Raw genomic sequence first — 24,471 nt, 5'->3', positions numbered from 1 at the left:
AGGTGTTAGGTTTTTTTTCAGCTCAAACAGCCCCATTGTTTCCTATGGGAGAATCGTGCACGAGCACGTTTTTGAGGCTGGCCGCTTGCGTAAGCAACTCTGGTATCGAGAGTTGAAGCTGCGTTAAAAATGCTCTACGCTCCTTTTTTGGAGCCTAACGCAGCCATTCTGTGGACTCTCAATACCAGAGTTATTTTTATGGTGCGGCCAGAAAAAAGCCGGCGTTAGTTTTTCGGGTCGTTACCGACAAAACTCCAAATCTAGCCGTTAGTGACTTAATCTTGGAATGCTAATTTGATTTCTAAAATTCATATTTCTTTTTTTCCAAGGTAATCAATTATTTTGTTCACAATTGGATTAAATTTTTTCCAACTGTTACTCTGGGGAAGGGAGTTTTTTGTTGCTTCAAGATTGAGTTCTAAGAGTAAATCTTAACCTTATATTAGTTTGTTCTTAATAAGGAACGGAATCCTAATTCTTCCCCAAGTAACATGTTTATAATTGGAAGCTTTCTTCAACATGAAATGAATTTAAGCTATTTAAAAGATCAAAGTCAGCCCCCCAAATTTGCTTGTAGGTGCTGTTTTTTATTCCAGCTTAGCTGGTAAGGTGCAGGTTTTGACTTTTTTTTAAATTTGTTTGGTTCAATTCGGTCCAAACTTCTTAGATTGGGGTACTGAATAGGATTCAGAGTAAAACCTCCTGTGAGAAGTTTTTTTTCTCTCTAGCATATTCCAGCTATTCCAGTAAAGGCTCACACTTTTCTGAAGTATGTTTCAGACCTGTATGTGTTGGGTACTTGTGAGGCGCGGCTGGTTACCCGTTGGGGTCTCAAGGCGCTGCTCAGACCTGGAGTTATCTGGGGTATTCATACCAGTTCCATTTCAGGAACAGGGTTTGGGGTTTTGTTCAAAACTATTTATTGTACCAAAGATAGAAAATCTTTTTGATTTGTCATATAAGAGTTCCTTCTTTCAGAATGGTGTTTATATGGTCTATTCTGCCTTTTTTGTCAGTAAGGGCATTATTTGTTTACAATAGATGCAGATCTTTCTTTTTCTGAGATTCTCTTTTTTTTGACGAGCATTACCAATTTGTTGCTTTTCCTTCTAGTCTAGCGACAGCTCTGAGAATCTTTTCAAGGTTCTCAGTGTTTCCTTATTTGGACGATCTTGTGGTACTGGCTCAGTCTTTTCGTTCTGCAGAATCTCATACGATTCAACTTTTGTTGTTTCTTCTAAGACATGGTTGGAGGATCTTTTTATCAAAAGATCCTTGGTTGCTCAGACAGGGGTCATCTTTTTGAGGTTTCCAGATATATTGTGTCAATGTCTTTGTCTCTAACAGACAGGAGACAATTATATTGGGTTCAGTTTGTCGGAACCTTCAGTCTCTATTATTTCCTTCAGTAGCTATATGCATGGAAGTTTTAGGTCTCATGGCTGCAGCAGCATTGGATTCGATTCCCTTTGCTCATTTTCATATGAAACCTTTCCAGTTTTTTATGCTGAATTAATGGTGCAGGGATTCTATGATATCATTTTTAATATCTTTGAATTCCAATGTTCAACTATCTTTGACTTGGTGGTATGATCACCATCATATAGTTCTACGGGTCTCTTCGATTCATCCAACCTGGACCTTGATCACTACAGATGCGAGTCTTTTAGGTTGGGAGGCTGTCTGGGGATCTCTGTCAGCACAAGCGGTTTGGAAATCTCAGGAGGCGAGATTACCATTCAATATTTTTGAACTCCGTGCATTCTCAGAGTTAGTCAGTTTTGGCTTCTTTTTGAAGAGAGAGACGTTATTGTTTTTCAGACAGACAATGTCACAACTGTGGCGTATGTCAATCATCAGGGTGGGACTCTCAGTCCTTAGGCTGTGAAAGAAGTATCTTGGATACTTGCTTGGGCTAAATCCAGCTCCTGTCTAATTTCTGCGGTCCATATCCCAGGTTTAGACAATTGGGAAGTGGATTATCTCTGTCAATCAAGCTTTACATCCGGGAGAATGGTCTCTTTACCCAGATGTGTTTTTTCAAATTGTTCTGATGTGAGGGTTTCCAGTAATAGTTCTGATGGCATCTCATCTAAACAAGAAAACTTCCCAGGTACCTATTCAGGTCCGGGGATCCTCAGGCGGAAACAGTGTATGCATTGACACTTCCTTGGAGTTATCAATCTGCCTATATTTTTGCTCCTTCTGGTTCTTCTTTTTAAGAATGATTTTTCAAAATCATCATGGAGCAATCGTTTGTGCTGCTGGTGGCTCCAGCATGGCCGCTCAGGTTTTGGTATATGGTTCTTGTTCGGATGTCCAGTTGCCAACCTTGGTCACTTCCATTTAGGCCAGACCTTATATCTTAAGATTCGTTTTTTCCGTCAGGAAATCAAATTATTAAATTTGATGGTATGGAAATTAAAACGCTTAGTGCTTAGTCATTAGTCATAGAGGCTTTTCTGACTCGTTGATTAATACTATGTTGCAGGTTCGTAAATCTGTGTCTAGAAAGATTTATTATCTAGTTTGGAAGACTTACATCTTATGATGAGCTTCTCATAATTTCTCTTGGCATTCTTTTAGAATTCCTAGGATTTTATAGTTTCTTCATAAGGTTTTGTCTGCAAGTTCCTTGAAAGGACAAATCTCTGCTCTTTCTGTGCTGTTTCACAGAAAAAAATGCTAATCTTTCTGATATTCATTGTTTTGTTCAGGCTTTGGTTCGTATCAAGCCTGTCATTAAGCCATTTTCTCCTCCTTGGAGTCTTAATTTGGTTCTGAGAGCTTAACAGGCTCTTCCGTTTGAGCATATGCATTCTTTGGACATTGAATTACTTTCATGGAAAGTATTGTTCCTTTTGGCCATCTCTTCTGCTAGAAGAGTTTTTGAATTATCTGCTCTTTCTTCTGAGTCTCCTTTTCTGATTTTTCATCAGGATAAGGTGGTTTTGCTGTCTTTATTTAAATGTTTACCTCAAGTTGTGAATTCTAACAACATTAATAAAGGAATTATTGTTCCTTCCTTGTGTCCTAAATCCTAAGAATTCTTTGGAAAGATCCTTACATTCTTTGGATGTGGTCAGAGTTTTGAAATATTATGTTGAAGCTACTAAGATTTCAGAAAGACTTCTAGTCTATTTGTTATCTTTTCTGGTTTTAGGAAAGGTCAGAAGGCTTCTGCCATTACTTTGGCGTCTTGGTTAAAGCTTTTGATTCATCATGCTTATGTGGAGTCGAGTAAATCCCTGCCTCAAAGGATTACGGCTCATTCTACTAGGTCAGTTTCTACTTCCTGGGCTTTTAAGAATGAAGCTTCTGTTGATCAGATTTGCAAAGCAGCAACTTGGTCTTCTTTGCATACTTTTACTAAATTCTACCATTTAGATGTTTTTTCTTCTTCAGAAGCAGTTTTTGGTAGAAAAGTACTTCAGGCAGCTGTTTCAGTCTGTTTCTTCTGCTTATAATTTCAGTTTTTTTCATTATAAAGATTAAAACTTTTGATTTGGGTTGTGGATTGTTTTTTCAGCGGAATTGGCTGTCTTTATTTTATCCCTCCCTCTCTAGTGACTCTTGCGTGGAGTTCCACATCTTGGGTATTTGCTATCCCATATGTCACTAGCTCATGGACTCTTGCCAATTACATGAAAGAAAACATAATTTATGTAAGAACTTACCTGATAAATTCATTTCTTTCATATTAGCAGGAGTCCATGAGGCCCACCCTTTTTGTGGTGGTTATGATTTTTTTTGTATAAAGCACAATTAATCCAATTCCTTATTTTTGATGCTTTCGCTCCTTTCTTATCACCACACTTCTTGGCTATTCGTTAAACTGAATTGTGGGTGTGGTGAGGGGTGTATTTATAGGCATTTTGAGGTTTGGGAAACTTTGCCCCTCTTGGTAGGAATGTATATCCCATACGTCACTAGCTCATGGACTCTTGCTAATATGAAAGAAATGAATTTATCGGGTAAGTTCTTACATAAATTATGTTTTTTACTTATTGGATAACTTATATTTACAAATTGTTTGACCAGTAATGGGCACTAAATTTGCCCTAAGTTTTGTGAGATCCAATCCATTAAGGGAAATAACACATATCCGGAAATATTATGCTCTGTAGGAGTTACATTGACAATATTTTGGTCATCTTTTTAAGGAATATTTAAATGACAATTAAAGGCACCGTCTACTTTCATGAATTAGATAGGGTGTGCAATTTTAAACAACTTTCCATTTCACTTTTATCATCAAATTTGCTTTATTTTCTTTGTATTCTTTGTTGAAAGCTAATTATAGGTAGGCTCATATGCTAATTCCTAAGCCCTTGAAGGCCACCTCTTATTTCAATACATTTGACAGTTTTTCACAGCTAGAGGGCGTTAGTTCACATGTGCCAAATAGATAACATTACGCCCATGGAGTTACTTATGAGAGGGCACTGATTGGCTAAAATGCAAGTCTGTCAAAAGAACTGAAATAAGGGGGCAGTCTGCAGAGGCTTAGATACAAGGTATTCACAGAGGTAAAAAGTATATCAATATAACAGTGTTGGTTATGCAAAACTGGGGAATGTGTAATAAAGGCATTGTCTATCTTTTTAAACAATAAACATTCTGGTGTAGACTGATAAACTTTATTTAGACATGCAGATCGAGTCCAAAGAAAGGAAAATTGTTACCAGACTAAATAAATATACTTATACTAATCGGTATCTCAGTGGGAAGATTCATTGGGAAGAGTGGAAACTAATCAAGACGGATACAAAAATATATATATTATAGATTATTTAAGAAAGAAAAGAAACAATAAGGTACTTGTTTCTAGAAAGACAGGGATTACAGCACTCTTTTACTACAAGAAAAACTCAGCTCCATTGTTAAAGTGAACATAGTAACAATTTTGTTAGTGTAACAATTAGATTTCTAGATACACCACATCCCTCACAATAAGAAATTGCAAATATTACATATATCCGAAAGCGATGGCCAAGCAAGGGTTAAAGGGACACTGAACCCAATTTTTTATCTTTCATGATTCAGATAGAGCATGTAATTTTAAGCAACTTTCTAATTCTCTTGTCTACGTTCTCTTGCTATCTTTATTTGAAAAAGGCATCTAGCTTTTTTTTTAGTTCAGTACTCAGGACAGCACTTTTTTATTGGTGGATGAATTTATCCACCAATCAGCAAGGACAACCCAGGTTGTTCACCAAAAATGGGCCGGCATCTAAACTTACATTCTTGCATTTCAAATAAAGATACCAAGAGAATAAAGAAAATGTAATAGGAGTAAATTAGAAAGTTGCTTAAAATTTCCTGCTCTATCTGAATCACAAAATAAAAAATTTGGGTTCAGTGTCCCTTTAATATATAAATAATTTGCAAAAGTTAGTAAATAAATATATATGCTAAGTGAACCTGACCGGTCAGTGTGAATCAAGGTTCCTTGTATACATTTACACATGCAGCAAGAGGCAATTGTAACAAAGAGATATATTCTAAAGAACTACACCCAGCTGCGCTCAGAACCCCCACAGAGTGGTGGAGGTGGTATGACCTGGGCAGGTATAAGTAGCGGGATCTAAGTTATCAGTAATACACTATTATGAATAGACAGTGTATGCATATAAATATATATAGCATGCAAGCAGTATACAAAATATATTAAACATGTGTATAAAGCATGAGAAAAGATCCCATAGTATTTCACCTGCCCAGGTTTAATCCCTTTGAATTTACAGAGGTTCTGTGTGCAGCAGGGTGTAGTTGTCTGGATTCTCACTCTACTATATTTGTATTGCTTTTCTCATGCTTTATACACATGTTTAATATATTTTGTATACTGCTTGCATGCTTATATATCTTTATATGCATATACTGTCTATTCATGAGTGTATTACTGATAACTTAGATCCCGCTACTTATATCTGCCCAGGTCATACCACCTCCACCACTCTGTGGGGGTTCTGAGCACAGCTGGGTGTAGCTATTTAGAATGTATCTCTTTGTTACAATTGCCTCTTGCTGCATGTGTAAATGTATACAAGGTACCTTGATTCACACTGACCGGTCAGGTGCACTTAGCATATATATTTATTTACTAACTTTTGCAAATTATTTGTATATTAACCCTTGCTCGGCCATCACTTTAGGATATATGTAATATTTGCAATTTCATATTGTGAGGCATGCGGTGTGTCTAGAAATCTAATAGTTAAACTAATAAAATTGTTACAATGTTCACTTTAACAATAGAGCTGAGTTTTTCTTGTAGTAAAAGATTGCTGTAATCCCTGTCTTTCTAGATACAAGTACCTTATTGTTTCTTTTCTTTCTTAAATAATCCTTGACATATTATTATAAAGGGTCTGCACCATTAACCGTATTGGTTTTTCCAAGGGTGGATGCTTATCATATATCCTCACCTTCTGTGGTTCCCGTAACTAGCATTTGCTTCCCACTTTGTTGCTTGCTTGATTTAAAAAAATAATAATAATAAAAAATATATATATATATATTTCCATTGGAAGTTAAGAAGTTTGCAATGAAATTGCACAGCTATGCAGGGTTTGAAACAAACATAAAAAAAAATTAAAAAGTGGGTGGGTGGGGGGGGGGGACGACGACACTAAAGCGATAGTGCAGAACTCATTACCATTTAAAAAAATTACCACATAGATTTATTATTTCATGCAATAAAGTGTCTAGGAAAAATAGTACTTATTGCATACCACACTGCTAGATCTTATCAACTTTACACGTTATGTTAATTTTTATTAGTTTTGGAATTTGTGATCTCTAGTATATAATAAGATTATTTTTTTTTGTACAAATCCAATTCTGAAAAAGTTTGGGCAGTATGGAAAATGTAAAAAAACAAACCAAAAGTCATTTGAAAATTCAATTTGCCCTGTACTATATTGAAAACATATTATTATTTGGTGTTTTACTTTGTGAATTTAATGTATCTTTGAAAATATACACTTATTTCAAATCTGATGACTGCAACACACGCCAAAAAGGTTGGGATAGTCGACTGTTTACCACTGTGTAACATCACCTTTTCTTTTAATAACGCTCATTAAGCGTTTGGGCACTAAAGACACCAATTGGTCAAGTTTAGCAAGCAGAATTTTCCCCCATTCATCCATTATGCATGTCTTCATCTGCGCAACTGTACGACCTTCGTTGCCTTATTTTGCGTTTCATAATGCGCCACAATTCTGCCATGTTAGCACCCGCACTCTCTGCTTATGCAACCATGTGCTTTTAATCCGGGCAGAATGTGGTTTGGCGTTGTCCTGCTGGAAAAAGACGATGTCTGGATGGATGCATATGTTGCTCCAAAATGTATACATGTCTTTCTGCATTAATGGTGCCCTCACAGATGTGCAAGTTACCCATGCCATGGGCACTGACACACCCCCATACCATGACAGACACTGGCTTTTGGACCTGACACTGATAACAGCTTGGACAGTCCTTTTCCTCTTTGGCCCGGAGAACACAATGGCTGTTTTTCCAAAATCTATTTAAAATGATCACTCGTCCGACCACAAAACACGATTCCACTGTGCTACTGTCAATCTCAGATTAGACCAAGCCCAGAAAAGTTGGCTGCACTTCTGGACAGTGTTGAATTATGGCTTTTGCTTTGCATAGTAAAGCTTTAACTTGCATCTGTGGATGCAGCGGGTAATGGTGTTGACCAACAAAGGTTTACCAAAGTATTCCTGAGCCCATGTCCGGATATCCATTACAGACTCATGACGGTTTTTGAGGCAGTGACATTTTCGCCCTTGCCCTTTAAGCACCGAGATTTGACCAGATTCCTTGAATTTTTTAATTATATTGTGCGCTGTAGAAGGTGAAATGCCCAAAATCCTACCAATTTTGTCTTTTGGGAATCTTGTTCTCAAAATGTTGAATTATTTGCTGACACATCTGTTGGCAGATTGGCGAGCCTCGACCCATCTTTGCTCTTGAAGGACTAGGGCTTTTTTGGAGGCTCCTTTATATACTATGATTACACGACTGCCTCACCTGTTTCACATCACCTTTTTATTTTAACTTGTCACTTTGCTATTAGTCCTAAATTGCCCCTGTCCCAATTTTTGGAACGTGTTGCAGTCATTCGATTTGAAATGAGTGTATATTTTCAAAAATACATCAAATAATATGTTAATAATGTTTCAATATAGTACAGAGTGAATTGTATCTTCAAATGACTTTTTTTTTTTTTTGCATTTTCCATACTGTCCCAACTTTTTCAGAATTGGGGTTGTGTACTAGTAATAGTAGTAGAAATGATGCATATAGAAGACATCGACTATCAGTTAATACAAATAGTGTGCCCCTATGCAAAAAGCAAATGCAGTGCAAAGGCAGTCCCAGCAATGCAACAATATACGGTGAGCGGCTGGATTGGATGATTAAATAAATAAGTGCGGCAGGATTTCTACTACATCTCTCTCTTAATCCTTCAGGTAACTAGTATATATTAAATCATTTATATAATAGCACACATCGTGTGGAGGAGAAAGGGAAAACTCTTACTGCTGCTTGTCCGTGGTCACATGACCAAACAGCAAGACTGCTCGCTGAAATGCCAATCTTAAGTGTCCCAATAAAGCTATGTCGCAATAAGGAAAAGCTTGCAGTAAATCTGCTTGAATAAAGAGTTCAACATCAAGGTGCCTGCAACTTCTTAGTAAAAACAACCTTTATTGAATACAATCCTTAAAAAGTAATTCAAAAACAAAAAGTTCTTGACAGAGGTGCGCCCACGGTGATGGAAGCGATGATCAGTCCAAATAATCCAATGAAAGGCCGCTCTTCTGTAGCGTATGTCGACGGTTAGATGATCTGTAATGGGGAAACAGGAAGGCGCCAATAGGGTGATAACGTAAAGGACCCGGACAAGTAAGTAAACGAAAAAAGGGTACTCGCAAGCAGGGCGGCACTTGAACGTGCCTAACAACGCAGGCCGGGACCTCAGCGTCGCCCGGAAGACTCACAACGGCAACAACCAATCCTCGAGCCGGACCAAGTTCCGTGTGGCCAATCAGGAACGCTGGATACTGACACACCCTCCTCTTCGTATGCCGAATCCGAACACTGGCAGAAGGGTAGGGGATAGTGATATACCGTGTGTGACTCTCCCGATTACCGAGAGTTGAATAACAAAGGCCAACAAACTGGAAAGAGGAAGGAGCAAACTCCAGCAAAGTTAATTAAAACAATTTATTAAAAAGTTTTAAAAACAATGCATAAAAGCAACGCGTTTCTCGGCTACACAGAGCCGTTTCATCAGGCTGTTATACACATTCTAAAATACCTACTGCTTTAAACCCTTCCTCTAACCAATCAAAACACTTGAAATTTCCACACACCCTCCCCACCTCAGCGTGCGTGTCAGCCACAGCTGATATGGAGAGTGCAAGGATACATATGCGTTCAACTTAAAATCCAACAATTTGATATCGCCTTATATTTAGTATCTATTCTAATTCAACATTATATTATTGCTAACATCACAACTGGGATCAATGACGGTTGTTACGATTTTTCATGTGTGTTTCATGTTAATATACATGACAAATATTCACAAATGAACATTCATTTCAGGGTTAAATACACCATAGATCTTGCACATTAGCCATTGAACAGAGCTGGACTTATATAATATTCTTAATTGGTCAAATAACAAATAAATAAATATTGCTCCTCATTGGAAACTAACAGATTATACAGTTTATACAGTTCACCAATATAGCACACAATGAATGCTCAATCACAGTAGATAAATTAATCAAAACCAAACCGATAGAACATTATTTAATCTATAAACTGATGATAGTGTACCCTAAAAACCCTACAAATCTACAATTACTCGTAACAAAAAGAGACAAATCAACTATGGAAAGCTGCAAGATCAATATTGGCATTGAGACCTGATGGATGTAAAGTCTGAAGCCTATAGATCCAAAAGGTCTCTCTCTGTCTAAGTCTATAGAAACGGTTATAAAAGTCTGATCTTGGAATGTGTTCAATGGGAGTAATTTGTAGACAATGTAAATTTCCACTATGTTTGGTGTTACAATGTCGTGGTACACTATGTAATTTGAAGTTCTTTTTGATGTTTCTAAAGTGTTCTGACCACCTAATGCTCAAGCGTCTACAAGTGCGCCCTATGTATTGAAACCCACAAATGCAGGACAATAAGTAAATCACATAATTCGACGCGCATGTCATCCGATAACTCATTTTATAAGTTTTGGAAGTTGTATTTGATTTAAACGTATCTACATTATGTGTTATGAAGTCACACATTTTGCATTTTTTATGGTTACATTTGAAACTGCCCTTTCTTTGTATTTTACAGATAATGTCATTGGCCTTATTGGTATTGCTACTAGTCATGTTGGTCCTATTTTTAACCACTTTACTAGGTGCCAAAATCCTTTTCAAATTGGGTGCTCTTTTGTAAACAATAGTGGGTTTATTATCCAACAGTGGGCCTAAAATAGGATCTTTTAATAGAATTTTCCAGTGTTTCATAATACTCTTTTTGATTATACTGTGATTACAATTATATTCAGTAATGAACATGGTCCTATTGCCCATGCCCACCTGAGTTTGTGTGTCTACTACCTTTTTCTCGAAATATTTATTTCTGTCATCATTTTTTGCCCTGTTAAAGGCACTGGTGATAATGTGTTCTGGATATTTTTTCTCTTCAAATCTATCTTTGAGGATTTTACTCTGTATCTCATAATCTGTTAGACTGCTGCAGTTCCTGCGAACTCGCTTGAACTGCCCATATGGTACATTTCTTTTCCAAGGTAGGTGATGATTGCTTCTAAAGTCCAAATAACTGTTGCAATCAACCTGCTTGAAATGAGTACTGGTTGAAATCCTACCCTCAGTGAAACTTAACTCTAAGTCCAGAAATACAACAGTTTTAGAGTCTATTGTGCTGGTGAATTTTAAGCCCTTGTTGTTACTATTCAAATGTTTCACAAAGTCTTCGGCTAGCAGTCTATCACCCTTCCACACCACGACCAGATCGTCTATATACCTGCCATAGTATACCAGGTTCGCCCCAAACGCAGAGTTGTAGATATATTGTTGTTCAAATGATCCCATAAAAAGGTTGGCGTAACTTGGGGCGAACCTGGTACCCATGGCCGTCCCTTTTATTTGGAGGTAATAATCATCCTGGTAGACGAAATAGTTGTGGTGTAAGATAAATGATATTAGTGACAAGATAAAATGTTTCTGGGTGTCTGGTAAATACATGTCTGTTTCCAAAAAACTGGAAACTGCTTGTAGTCCAAGACTGTGTGATATATTAGAATATAAGGCTTGGACATCACACGTGATCCAAATTAAGTCCTGTGTGATGTTAATCTGTTCTAGTTTGTTTATGAGGTCTGAGGAATCTCGTATGTAAGATTCAAGACCGACGACATATTTTTGCAGGAAGAAGTCGACATATGAAGATGCATTATCTGTTAGGCTGCCTATTCCCGATATTATCGGGCGGCCAGGGGGGCATCTGGGGTCTTTGTGCAGCTTCGGTAAATGGTAGTAAAATGCACGATTTGGCTCTATAGGGATAAGGTAATCTTTTTCTTTTTTGGTGACAATTCCTTCTTTAAACGCACCCTCTACTAAATCCCTTAAGTCGCCAAAAATTTGGAGGTAGGATCGAAAGTCATTTTGGTATAATAATTTTTGTCATTCAGGATCCTATCGGACTCCATAAGGTAGTCCCCAAGATCCTGGATGACAATCCCTCCGCCTTTATCGGCTTGTCTAATCACTATAGATTTATTCTTTTTTAACATTTCTAAAGCACGTTTCTCGTTCCCGAACAGGTTCCCTTTACCATTGATACCCTTCGGCAATTGATCAAATTCATCGCTAACCAGCTGCCTGAAAATCTCTATATGGGCATTATTTGCTAGTTTAGGGGTGAAATTGGATTGTTCCTCAAACATGTATGTACAAAACCTTCACATAAGTGATCAAGTAGGGATTCAGGTTCATACACCGGAGTTATTTGGTTATTAAGCCTAGAATCCATTGAATCTGTCAAAAGTGGTCTATTACCATCGTCTTTAATTTTCTTTTCTGCAAAATATTTCTGCATCGAAAGTTTTTGTGTGAACCTATTGAGATCTACAAAAAGTGAAAACATGTTATGTGTATTGGACGGGCTAAAGGAAAGCCCCTTTCCTAGGACCCAGATCTCATCATTGGTCAGAGGATGAGAAGATAAATTGTAGATCCCACTACCTAGGCGGAGGGATTGTCATCCAGGATCTTGGGGACTACCTTATGGAGTCCGATAGGATCCTGAATGACAAAAATTATTATACCAAAATGACTTTCGATCCTACCTCCAAATTTTTGGCGACTTTAAGGGATTTAGTAGAGGGTGCGTTTAAAGAAGGAATTGTCACCAAAAAAGAAAAAGATTACCTTATCCCTATAGAGCCAAATCGTGCATTTTACTACCATTTACCGAAGCTGCACAAAGACCCCAGATGCCCCCCTGGCCGCCCGATAATATCGGGAATAGGCAGCCTAACAGATAATGCATCTTCATATGTCGACTTCTTCCTGCAAAAATATGTCGTCGGTCTTGAATCTTACATACGAGATTCCTCAGACCTCATAAACAAACTAGAACAGATTAACATCACACAGGACTTAATTTGGATCACGTGTGATGTCCAAGCCTTATATTCTAATATATCACACAGTCTTGGACTACAAGCAGTTTCCAGTTTTTTGGAAACAGACATGTATTTACCAGACACCCAGAAACATTTTATCTTGTCACTAATATCATTTATCTTACACCACAACTATTTCGTCTACCAGGATGATTATTACCTCCAAATAAAAGGGACGGCCATGGGTACCAGGTTCGCCCCAAGTTACGCCAACCTTTTTATGGGATCATTTGAACAACAATATATCTACAACTCTGCGTTTGGGGCGAACCTGGTATACTATGGCAGGTATATAGACGATCTGGTCGTGGTGTGGAAGGGTGATAGACTGCTAGCCGAAGACTTTGTGAAACATTTGAATAGTAACAACAAGGGCTTAAAATTCACCAGCACAATAGACTCTAAAACTGTTGTATTTCTGGACTTAGAGTTAAGTTTCACTGAGGGTAGGATTTCAACCAGTACTCATTTCAAGCAGGTTGATTGCAACAGTTATTTGGACTTTAGAAGCAATCATCACCTACCTTGGAAAAGAAATGTACCATATGGGCAGTTCAAGTGAGTTCGCAGGAACTGCAGCAGTCTAACAGATTATGAGATACAGAGTAAAATCCTCAAAGATAGATTTGAAGAGAAAAAATATCCAGAACACATTATCACCAGGGCCTTTAACAGGGCAAAAAATGATGACAGAAATAAATATTTCGAGAAAAAGGTAGTAGACACACAAACTCAGGTGGGCATGGGCAATAGGACCATGTTCATTACTGAATATAATTGTAATCACAGTATAATCAAAAAGAGTATTATGAAACACTGGAAAATTCTATTAAAAGATCCTATTTTAGGCCCACTGTTGGATAATAAACCCACTATTGTTTACAAAAGAGCACCCAATTTGAAAAGGATTTTGGCACCTAGTAAAGTGGTTAAAAATAGGACCAACATGACTAGTAGCAATACCAATAAGGCCAATGACATTATCTGTAAAATACAAAGAAAGGGCAGTTTCAAATGTAACCATAAAAAATGCAAAATGTGTGACTTCATAACACATAATGTAGATACGTTTAAATCAAATACAACTTCCAAAACTTATAAAATGAGTTATCGGATGACATGCGCGTCGAATTATGTGATTTACTTATTGTCCTGCATTTGTGGGTTTCAATACGTAGGGCGCACTTGTAGACGCTTGAGCATTAGGTGGTCAGAACACTTTAGAAACATCAAAAAGAACTTCAAATTACATAGTGTACCACGACATTGTAACACCAAACATAGTGGAAATTTACATTGTCTACAAATTACTCCCATTGAACACATTCCAAGATCAGACTTTTATAACCGTTTCTATAGACTTAGACAGAGAGAGACCTTTTGGATCTATAGGCTTCAGACTTTACATCCATCAGGTCTCAATGCCAATATTGATCTTGCAGCTTTCCATAGTTGATTTGTCTCTTTTTGTTACGAGTAATTGTAGATTTGTAGGGTTTTTAGGGTACACTATCATCAGTTTATAGATTAAATAATGTTCTATCGGTTTGGTTTTGATTAATTTATCTACTGTGATTGAGCATTCATTGTGTGCTATATTGGTGAACTGTATAAACTGTATAATCTGTTAGTTTCCAATGAGGAGCAATATTTATTTATTTGTTATTTGACCAATTAAGAATATTATATAAGTCCAGCTCTGTTCAATGGCTAATGTGCAAGATCTATGGTGTATTTAACCCTGAAATGAATGTTCATTTGTGAATATTTGTCATGTATATTAACATGAAAGACACATGAAAAATCGTAACAACCGTCATTGATCCCAGTTGTGATGTTAGCAATAATATAATGTTGAATTAGAATAGATACTAAATATAAGGTGATATCAAATTGTTGGATTTTAAGTTGAACGCATATGTATCCTTGCACTCTCCATATCAGCTGTGGCTGACACGCACGCTGAGGTGGGGAGGGTGTGTGGAAATTTCAAGTGTTTTGATTGGTTAGAGGAAGGGTTTAAAGCAGTAGGCATTTTAGAATGTGTATAACAGCCTGATGAAACGGCTCTGTGTAGCCGAGAAACGCGTTGCTTTTATGCATTGTTTTTAAAACTTTTTAATAAATTGTTTTAATTAACTTTGCTGGAGTTTGCTCCTTCCTCTTTCCAGTTTGTTGGCCTTTGTTATTCAACTCTCGGTAATCGGGAGAGTCACACACGGTATATCACTATCCCCTACCCTTCTGCCAGTGTTCGGATTCGGCATACGAAGAGGAGGGTGTGTCAGTATCCAGCGTTCCTGATTGGCCACACGGAACTTGGTCCGGCTCGAGGATTGGTTGTTGCCGTTGTGAGTCTTCCGGGCGACGCTGAGGTCCCGGCCTGCGTTGTTAGGCACGTTCAAGTGCCGCCCTGCTTGTGAGTACCCTTTTTTCGTTTACTTACTTGTCCGGGTCCTTTACGTTATCACCCTATTGGCGCCTTCCTGTTTCCCCATTACAGATCATCCTTAAAAAGTGAAGCATGGATAGTAAAAATTTTATAAAAACATTACGTTATTTCCACATGGCATCTGACACATTTAGTTAACAACCATACACCTAGACCAAGATTTCAGCTGCTTGACTGGCTTTTTTGACTGCTCAGTGTTAAAAATCAGCCTTGTTGGCTTACATTGACAATAACAAAGTTTTGTTTTTCCCCCACTAGAAATATATTTTTATTACTGTGTAAAAACTATTATGTTTAAAATATGGAATGTGGAAGTTTTGTTTGAGAATTAGTAAAGTTTAAGCATGGTTTAAGGAAAGTCAAGTGTCTTTAATTCTTTTGTTAAAGCATTTCCCCTTTGTCTATGGTTGACCAAGGGTCTACTTATCTATATCATGTGATTTAATTGTAAGTTATTTATCTAATTATGTCCTGTTATAAATAAATCATTATACTTAGGACCGTTATTTCATTCTATATTGTCTTGTAATCCATAGACCTGTAACACAATCAGGAAGACCACTGACTGGGTTTGTGCGACCCATCACACAGTCTGGTCGGCCAGGGACTATGGAGCAGGCTATCAGAACTCCAAGGACTGCACATACAGCACGTCCTATCACCAGTGCTTCTGGAAGACATGTGCGACTTGGAACGGTAAAGAATTTTGTTGTAGACTTAAGAAAATATTAGGACCCTTGAATTTCAGTAATAAATATAGTGAGGATATTGAGCGTGTGCTATTTTGAATGCCTTAATATGCTACTATTGTTATTGCCCTTAAGGCAGAACATGCTGTAATATGAGATCACAGTATATGCTTGCAGAAAGAATGGGACAAATGCAGGAACTGTTAGCACTTTCACTTTGCAGCACTGTTCCACATCAAACTGTTATCTTCAAACAGAGCTTTGCTCTGGCTAAACTGTGTACGTTTTCCTAAACAGAGTGCGTCCAGAGCAAAGTGCTGTTTGAAGTGAACATATGGGGCAGCACTGCAAAGCAGCAGTGCATTTATTGTTGACTGGCTCTCAGGGATTTTTTTCAACCCTGTCCCCTAGCTTTTCCCGGCCTGCAAATCTGTGACTTCTGAATGAAAGATTTTTTTGTGAGCAATGCACCATTTCTTTCATGTAATTAGCAAGAGTCCATGAGCTAGTGACGTATGGGATATACATTCCTACCAGGAGGGGCAAAGTTTCCCAAACCTCAAAATGCCTATAAATACACCCCTCACCACACCCACAAATCAGTTTTTACAAACTTTGCCTCCTATGGAGGTGGTGAAGTAAGTTTGTGCTAGATTCTACATTGATATGCGCTCCGCAGCAGGTTGGAGCCCGGTTTTCCTCTCAGCGTGCAGTGAATGTCAGAGGAATGTGAAGAGAGTATTGCCTGTTTGAATTCAATGATCTCCTTCTACGGGGTCTATTTCATAGGTTCTCTGTTGTCGGTCGTAGAGATTCATCTCTTACCTCCCTTTTCAGATCGACGATATACTCTTATATATATATACCATTACCTCTGCTGATTTTCGTTTCAGTACTGGTTTGGCTTTCTACAAACATGTAGATGAGTGTCCTGGGGTAAGTAAGTCTTATTTTCTGTGACACTCTAAAGCTATGGTTGGGCACTTTTTTTAAAGTTCTAAATATATGTATTCAAACATTTATTTGCCTTGACTCAGAATGTTCAACATTCCTTTTTTTCAGACAGTCAGTTTCATATTTGGGATAATGCATTTGAATCAATCATTTTTCTTACCTTAAAAATTTGACTTTTTCCCTGTGGGCTTTTAGGCTCGCGGGGGGCTGAAAATGCTTCATTTTATTGCGTCATTCTTGGCGCGGACTTTTTTGGCGCAAAAAATCTTTTCTGTTTCCGGCGTCATACGTGTCGCCGGAAGTTGCGTCATTTTTTGACGTTCTTTTGCGCCAAAAATGTCGGCGTTCCGGATGTGGTATCATTTTGGCGCCAAAAGCAAAAATAGGGGCGTCGCTTTTGTCTCCACATTATTTAAGTCTCATTTTTCATTGCTTCTGGTTGCTAGAAGCTTGTTCTTTGGCATTTTTTTCCCATTCCTGAAACTGTCATTTAAGGAATTTGATCAATTTTGCTTTATATGTTGTTTTTTCTCTTACATATTGCAAGATGTCTCACGTTGCATCTGAGTCCGAAGATACTTCAGGAAAATCGCTGTCTGGTGCTGGAACTACCAAAGCTAAGTGTATCTGCTGTAAACTTTTGGTAGCTGTTCCTCCAGCTGTTGTTTGTATTAAATGTCATGACAAACTTGTTAATGCAGATAATATTTCCTTTAGTAAAGTACCATTACCTGTTGCAGTTCCAACAACATCTAATGTTCAGAGTGTTCCTGATAACATAAGAGATTTTGTTTCTGAATCCATTAAGAAGCCTATGTCTGTTATTCCTCCTTCTAGTAAACACAAAAAATCTTTTAAAACTTCTCGTTATCCAGATGAATTTTTAAATGAACATCATCATTCTGATTCTAATAATTCTTCTGGTTCAGAGGATTCTGTTGATGCTGATAAATCTTCATATTTATTTAAAATGGAATTTATTCGTTCTTTACTTAAAGAAGTTTTAATTGCTTTAGAAATTGAGGATTCTGGTCCTCTTGATACTAAATCTAAACGTTTAGACAAGGTCTTTAAATCTCCTGTGGTTATTCCAGAAGTTTTTCCTGTTCCTGGTGCTATTTCTGAAGTAATTTCCAGAGAATGGAATAATTTGGGTAATTCATTTACTCCCTCTAAACGTTTTAAGCAATTATATCCTGTGCCGTCCGACAGATTAGAGTTTTGGGACAAAATCCCTAAAGTTGATGGGGCTATTTCTACCCTTGCTAAACATACTACTATTCCTACGGCAGATGGTACTTCCTTTAAGGATCCTTTAGATAGGAAAATTGAATCCTTTCTAAGAAAAGCTTATCTGTGTTCAGGTAATCTTCTTAGACCTGCTATATCATTGGCTGATGTTGCTGCAGCTTCAACTTTTTGGTTGGAAACTTTAGCGCAACAAGTAACAGATCATGATTCTCAAAATATTATTATTCTTCTTCAACATGCTAATAATTTTATCTGTGATGCCATTTTTGATATTATCAGAGTTGATGTCAGGTTTTTGTCTCTAGCTATTTTAGCTAGAAGAGCTTTATGGCTTAAAACTTGGAATGCTGATATGTCTTCTAAATCGACTCTACTTTCCCTTTCTTTCCAGGGTAATAAATTATTTGGTTCTCAGTTGGATTCTATTATCTCAACTGTTACTGGTGGGAAAGGATCTTTTTTACCACAGGATAAAAAATCTAAAGGTAAAAACAGGGCTAATAATCGTTTTCGTTTCTTTCGTTTCAACAAAGAACAAAAGCCTGATCCTTCATCCTCAGGAGCAGTTTCAGTTTGGAAACCATCTCCAGTCTGGAATAAATCCAAGCCTTCTAGAAAAGCAAAGCCAGCTTCTAAGTCCACATGAAGGTGCGGCCCTCATTCCAGCTCAGCTGGTAGGGGGCAGATTACGTTTTTTCAAAGAAATTTGGATCAATTCTGTTCACAATCTTTGGATTCAGAACATTGTTTCAGAAGGGTACAGAATTGGTTTCAAGATAAGACCTCCTGCAAAGAGATTTTTTTCTTTCCCGTGTCCCAGTAAACCCAGTGAAAGCTCAAGCATTTCTGAAATGTGTTTCAGATCTAGAGTTGGCTGGAGTAATTATGCCAGTTCCAGTTTTGGAACAGGGGCTGGGGTTTTATTTGAATCTCTTCATTGTACCAAAGAAGGAGAATTCCTTCAGACCAGTTCTGGATCTAAAAATATTGAATCGTTATGTAAGGATACCAACATTCAAAATGGTAACTGTAAGGACTATCTTGCCTTTTGTTCAGCAAGGGCATTACATGTCTACAATAGATTTACAGGATGCATATCTGCATATTCCGATTCATCCAGCTCACTATCAGTTCCTGAGATTCTCTTTCCTGGACAAGCATTACCAGTTTGTGGCTCTGCCGTTTGGCCTAGCTACAGCTCCAAGAATTTTTACAAAGGTTCTCGGTGCCCTTCTGTCTGTAATCAGAGAACAGGGTATTGTGGTATTTCCTTATTTGGACGATATCTTGGTACTTGCTCAGTCTTCACATTTAGCAGAATCTCATACGAATCGACTTGTGTTGTTTCTTCAAGATCATGGTTGGAGGATCAATTCACTAAAAAGTTCATTGATTCCTCAGACAAGGGTAACCTTTTTGGGTTTCCAGATAGATTCAGTGTCCATGACTCTGTCTTTGACAGACAAGAGACGTCTAAAATTGATTTCAGCTTGTCGAAACCTTCAGTCACAATCATTCCCTTCGGTAGCCTTATGCATGGAAATTCTAGGTCTTATGACTGCTGCATCGGACGCGATCCCCTTTGCTCGTTTTCACATGCGACCTCTTCAGCTCTGTATGCTGGACCAATGGTGCAGGGATTACACAAAGATATCTCAATTAATATCTTTAAAACCGATTGTACGACATTCTCTGACGTGGTGGACAGATCACCATCGTTTAATTCAGGGGGCTTCTTTTGTTCTTCCGACCTGGACTATAATCTCAACAGATGCAAGTCTTACAGGTTGGGGAGCTGTGTGGGGGTCTCTGACGGCACAAGGGGTTTGGGAATCTCAGGAGGTGAGATTACCGATCAATATTTTGGAACTCCGTGCAATTTTCAGAGCTCTTCAGTCTTGGCCTCTTCTGAAGAGAGAATCGTTCATTTGTTTTCAGACAGACAATGTCACAACTGTGGCATACATCAATCATCAAGGAGGGACTCACAGTCCTCTGGCTATGAAAGAAGTATCTCGAATTCTGGTTTGGGCGGAATCCAGCTCCTGTCTAATCTCTGCGGTTCATATCCCAGGTATAGACAATTGGGAAGCGGATTATCTCAGTCGCCAAACGTTGCATCCGGGCGAATGGTCTCTTCACCCAGAGGTATTTCTTCAGATTGTTCAAATGTGGGAACTCCCAGAAATAGATCTGATGGCTTCTCATCTAAACAAGAAACTTCCCAGGTATCTGTCCAGATCCCGGGATCCTCAGGCGGAGGCAGTGGATGCATTATCACTTCCTTGGAAGTATCATCCTGCCTATCTCTTTCCGCCTCTAGTTCTTCTTCCAAGAGTAATCTCCAAGATTCTGAAGGAATGCTCGTTTGTTCTGCTGGTAGCTCCAGCATGGCCTCACAGGTTTTGGTATGCGGATCTTGTCCGGATGGCCTCTTGCCAGCCGTGGACTCTTCCGTTAAGACCAGACCTTCTGTCGCAAGGTCCTTTCTTCCATCAGGATCTCAAATCCTTAAATTTAAAGGTATGGAGATTGAACGCTTGATTCTTGGTCAAAGAGGTTTCTCTGACTCTGTGATTAATACTATGTTACAGGCTCGTAAATCTGTATCTAGAGAGATATATTATAGAGTCTGGAAGACTTATATTTCTTGGTGTCTTTCTCATCATTTTTCCTGGCATTCTTTTAAAATTCCGAGAATTTTACAGTTTCTTCAGGATGGTTTAGATAAAGGTTTGTCCGCAAGTTCCTTGAAAGGACAAATCTCTGCTCTTTCTGTTCTTTTTCACAGAAAGATTGCTAATCTTCCTGATATTCATTGTTTTGTACAAGCTTTGGTTCGTATAAAACCTGTCATTAAGTCTATTTCTCCTCCTTGGAGTTTGAATTTGGTTCTGGGGGCTCTTCAAGCTCCTCCTTTTGAACCCATGCATTCATTGGACATTAAATTACTTTCTTGGAAAGTTTTGTTCCTTTTGGCCATCTCTTCTGCCAGAAGAGTCTCTGAATTATCTGCTCTTTCTTGTGAGTCTCCTTTTCTGATTTTCCATCAGGATAAGGCGGTGTTGCGAACTTCTTTTGAATGTTTACCTAAGGTTGTGAATTCCAACAACATTAGTAGAGAAATTGTGGTTCCTTCATTATGTCCTAATCCTAAGAATTCTAAGGAGAAATCGTTGCATTCTTTGGATGTTGTTAGAGCTTTGAAATATTATGTTGAAGCTACTAAGTCTTTACGAAAGACTTCTAGTCTATTTGTCATCTTTTCCGGTTCTAGAAAAGGTCAGAAAGCTTCTGCCATTTCTTTGGCATCTTGGTTGAAATCCTTAATTCACCATGCTTATGTCGAGTCGGGTAAAACTCCGCCTCAAAGGATTACAGCTCATTCTACTAGGTCAGTTTCTACTTCCTGGGCGTTTAGGAATGAGGCTTCGGTTGATCAGATTTGCAAAGCAGCAACTTGGTCCTCTTTGCATACTTTTTCTAAATTCTACCATTTTGATGTGTTTTCTTCTTCTAAAGCAGTTTTTGGTAGAAAAGTACTTCAGGCAGCGGTTTCAGTTTGAATCTTCTGCTTATGTCTTCATTAAACTTTATTTTGGGTGTGGATTATTTTCAGCAGGAATTGGCTGTCTTTATTTTATCCCTCCCTCTCTAGTGACTCTTGCGTGGAAAGATCCACATCTTGGGTAGTCATTATCCCATACGTCACTAGCTCATGGACTCTTGCTAATTACATGAAAGAAAACATAATTTATGTAAGAACTTACCTGATAAATTCATTTCTTTCATATTAGCAAGAGTCCATGAGGCCCACCCTTTTTGTGGTGGTTATGATTTTTTTGTATAAAGCACAACTATTCCAATTCCTTATTTTATATGCTTTCGCACTTTTTTTATCACCCCACTTCTTGGCTATTCGTTAAACTGATTTGTGGGTGTGGTGAGGGGTGTATTTATAGGCATTTTGAGGTTTGGGAAACTTTGCCCCTCCTGGTAGGAATGTATATCCCATACGTCACTAGCTCATGGACTCTTGCTAATATGAAAGAAATGAATTTATCAGGTAAGTTCTTACATAAATTATGTTTCTCCAACATAGGTGTGTCCGGTCCACGGCGTCATCCTTACTTGTTGGATATTCTCTTCCCCAACAGGAAATGGCAAAGAGCCCAGCAAAGCTGGTCACATGATCCCTCCTAGGCTCCGCCTTCCCCAGTCATTCTCTTTGCCGTTGCACAGGCAACATCTCCACGGAGATGGCTTAGAGTTTTTTGGTGTTTAAATGTAGTTTTATTCCTCTCCATTTAAATATATGTGATGAATGTGACAAACAAAGTAGGGACAATGATGCCACTGATAATAATGTTGCCCAAAATGATTCCTTAAGTGAGGGGAGTAAGCATGGTACTGCATCATCTCCTTCTATGTCTACACCAGTCTTGCCCACTCAGGAGGTCCCTAGTTCATCTAGTGCGCCAATCCTCCTTACTATGCAACAATTAACGGCTGTAATGGATAATTCTATTAAAAACATTTTAGCCAAAATGCCCACTTATCAGCGAAAGCGCGACTGCTCTGTTTTAGATACTGAAGAGCATGAGGACGCTGATGATAATGGTTCTGACATGCCCTTACACCAGTCTGAAGGGGCCAGGGAGGTTTTGTCTGAGGGAGAAATTTCAGATTCAGGAAAAATTTCTCAACAAGCTGAACCTGACGTTATTACATTCAAATTTAAATTGGAACATCTCCGCGCTCTGCTTAAGGAGGTGTTATCTACTCTGGATGATTGTGACAATTTGGTCATTCCAGAGAAATTATGTAAGATGGACAAGTTCCTAGAGGTCCCGGTGCCCCCCGAAGCTTTTCCTATACCCAAGCGGGTGGCGGACATTGTAAATAAAGAATGGGAAAGGCCCGGCATACCTTTTGTCCCTCCCCCTATATTTAAGAAATTATTTCCTATGGCCGACCCCAGGAAGGACTTATGGCAGACAGTCCCCAAGGTCGAGGGGGCGGTTTCTACTCTAAACAAACGCACCACTATCCCTATAGAAGATAGTTGTGCTTTCAAAGATCCTATGGATAAAAAATTAGAGGGTTTGCTTAAAAAGATGTTTGTTCAGCAAGGTTACCTTCTACAACCAATTTCATGCATTGTTCCTGTCACTACAGCAGCGTGTTTCTGGTTCGAAGAACTAGAAAAGTCGCTCAATAAAGCATCTTCTTATGAGGAGGTTATGGACAGAGTTCAAGCACTTAAATTGGCTAACTCTTTTACCTTAGACGCCACTTTGCAATTAGCTAGATTAGCGGCGAAAAATTCAGGTTTTGCTATTGTGGCGCGCAGAGCGCTTTGGCTAAAGTCTTGGTCAGCGGATGTGTCCTCCAAGAACAAATTGCTTAACATCCCTTTCAAGGGGAAAACGCTGTTTGGCCCTGACTTGAAAGAGATTATTTCAGACATCACTGGGGGAAAGGGCCACGCCCTTCCTCAGGATAGGTCTTTTAAGGCTAAAAATAAAACGAATTTTCGTCCCTTTCGCAGAAACGGACCAGCCTCAAATTCTACATCCTCTAAGCAAGAGGGTAATTCTTCTCAAACCAAGCCAGCCTGGAGACCGATGCAAGGCTGGAACAAAGCTAAGCAGGTCAAGAAACCTGCTACCGCTACTAAGACAGCATGAGATGTTGGCCCCCGATCCGGGACCGGATCTGGTGGGGGGCAGACTCTCTCTCTTCGCTCAGGCTTGGGCAAGAGATGTTCAGGATCCTTGGGCGCTAGAAATAGTTTCTCAAGGTTATCTCCTGGAATTCAAGGAACTACCCCCAAGGGGAAGGTTCCACAGGTCTCAATTGTCTTCAGACCAAATAAAAAGACAGGCATTCTTACATTGTGTAGAAGACCTGTTAAAAATGGGAGTGATTCATCCTGTTCCATTAAGAGAACAAGGGATGGGGTTTTACTCCAATCCGTTCATAGTTCCCAAAAAAGAGGGAACATTCAGGCCAATTTTGGATCTCAAGATCCTAAACAAATTTCTCAGGGTTCCATCGTTCAAAATGGAAACCATTCGGACAATTCTTCCTACCATCCAGGAAGGTCAATTCATGACCACGGTGGATTTAAAGGATGCGTATCTACATATTCCTATCCACAAGGAACATCATCGGTTCCTAAGGTTCGCCTTTCTGGACAAGCATTACCAGTTTGTGGCACTTCCATTCGGATTAGCCACTGCTCCAAGAATTTTCACAAAGGTACTAGGGTCCCTTCTAGCGGTGCTAAGGCCAAGGGGCATTGCAGTAGTACCTTACTTGGACGACATACTGATTCAAGCGTCGTCTCTGCCACAAGCAAAGGCTCATA

General features: G+C 38.7%; 1 protein-coding gene across 1 annotated transcript in view; it reads left to right on the top strand.

Annotated features, from left to right (window-relative positions):
• TTC8 (tetratricopeptide repeat domain 8) overlaps positions 1–24,471 on the top strand; it is a 333,163-nt gene that overhangs the window by 97,059 nt on the left and 211,633 nt on the right. Inside the window, exon 4 of the mRNA XM_053697577.1 lies at positions 15,741–15,900. Within this exon, the coding sequence (XP_053553552.1) occupies positions 15,741–15,900 (160 nt within the window). The remainder of the gene's footprint in view (positions 1–15,740; positions 15,901–24,471) is intronic.

The sequence above is a fragment of the Bombina bombina genome, chromosome 1 (genome assembly GCF_027579735.1).
Source record: "Bombina bombina isolate aBomBom1 chromosome 1, aBomBom1.pri, whole genome shotgun sequence".
NCBI classification, from domain to species: Eukaryota; Metazoa; Chordata; class Amphibia; order Anura; family Bombinatoridae; genus Bombina; species Bombina bombina.
Note: the sequence above shows the minus strand (reverse complement) of the source record. Positions and strands in the feature narration are given on the sequence as shown.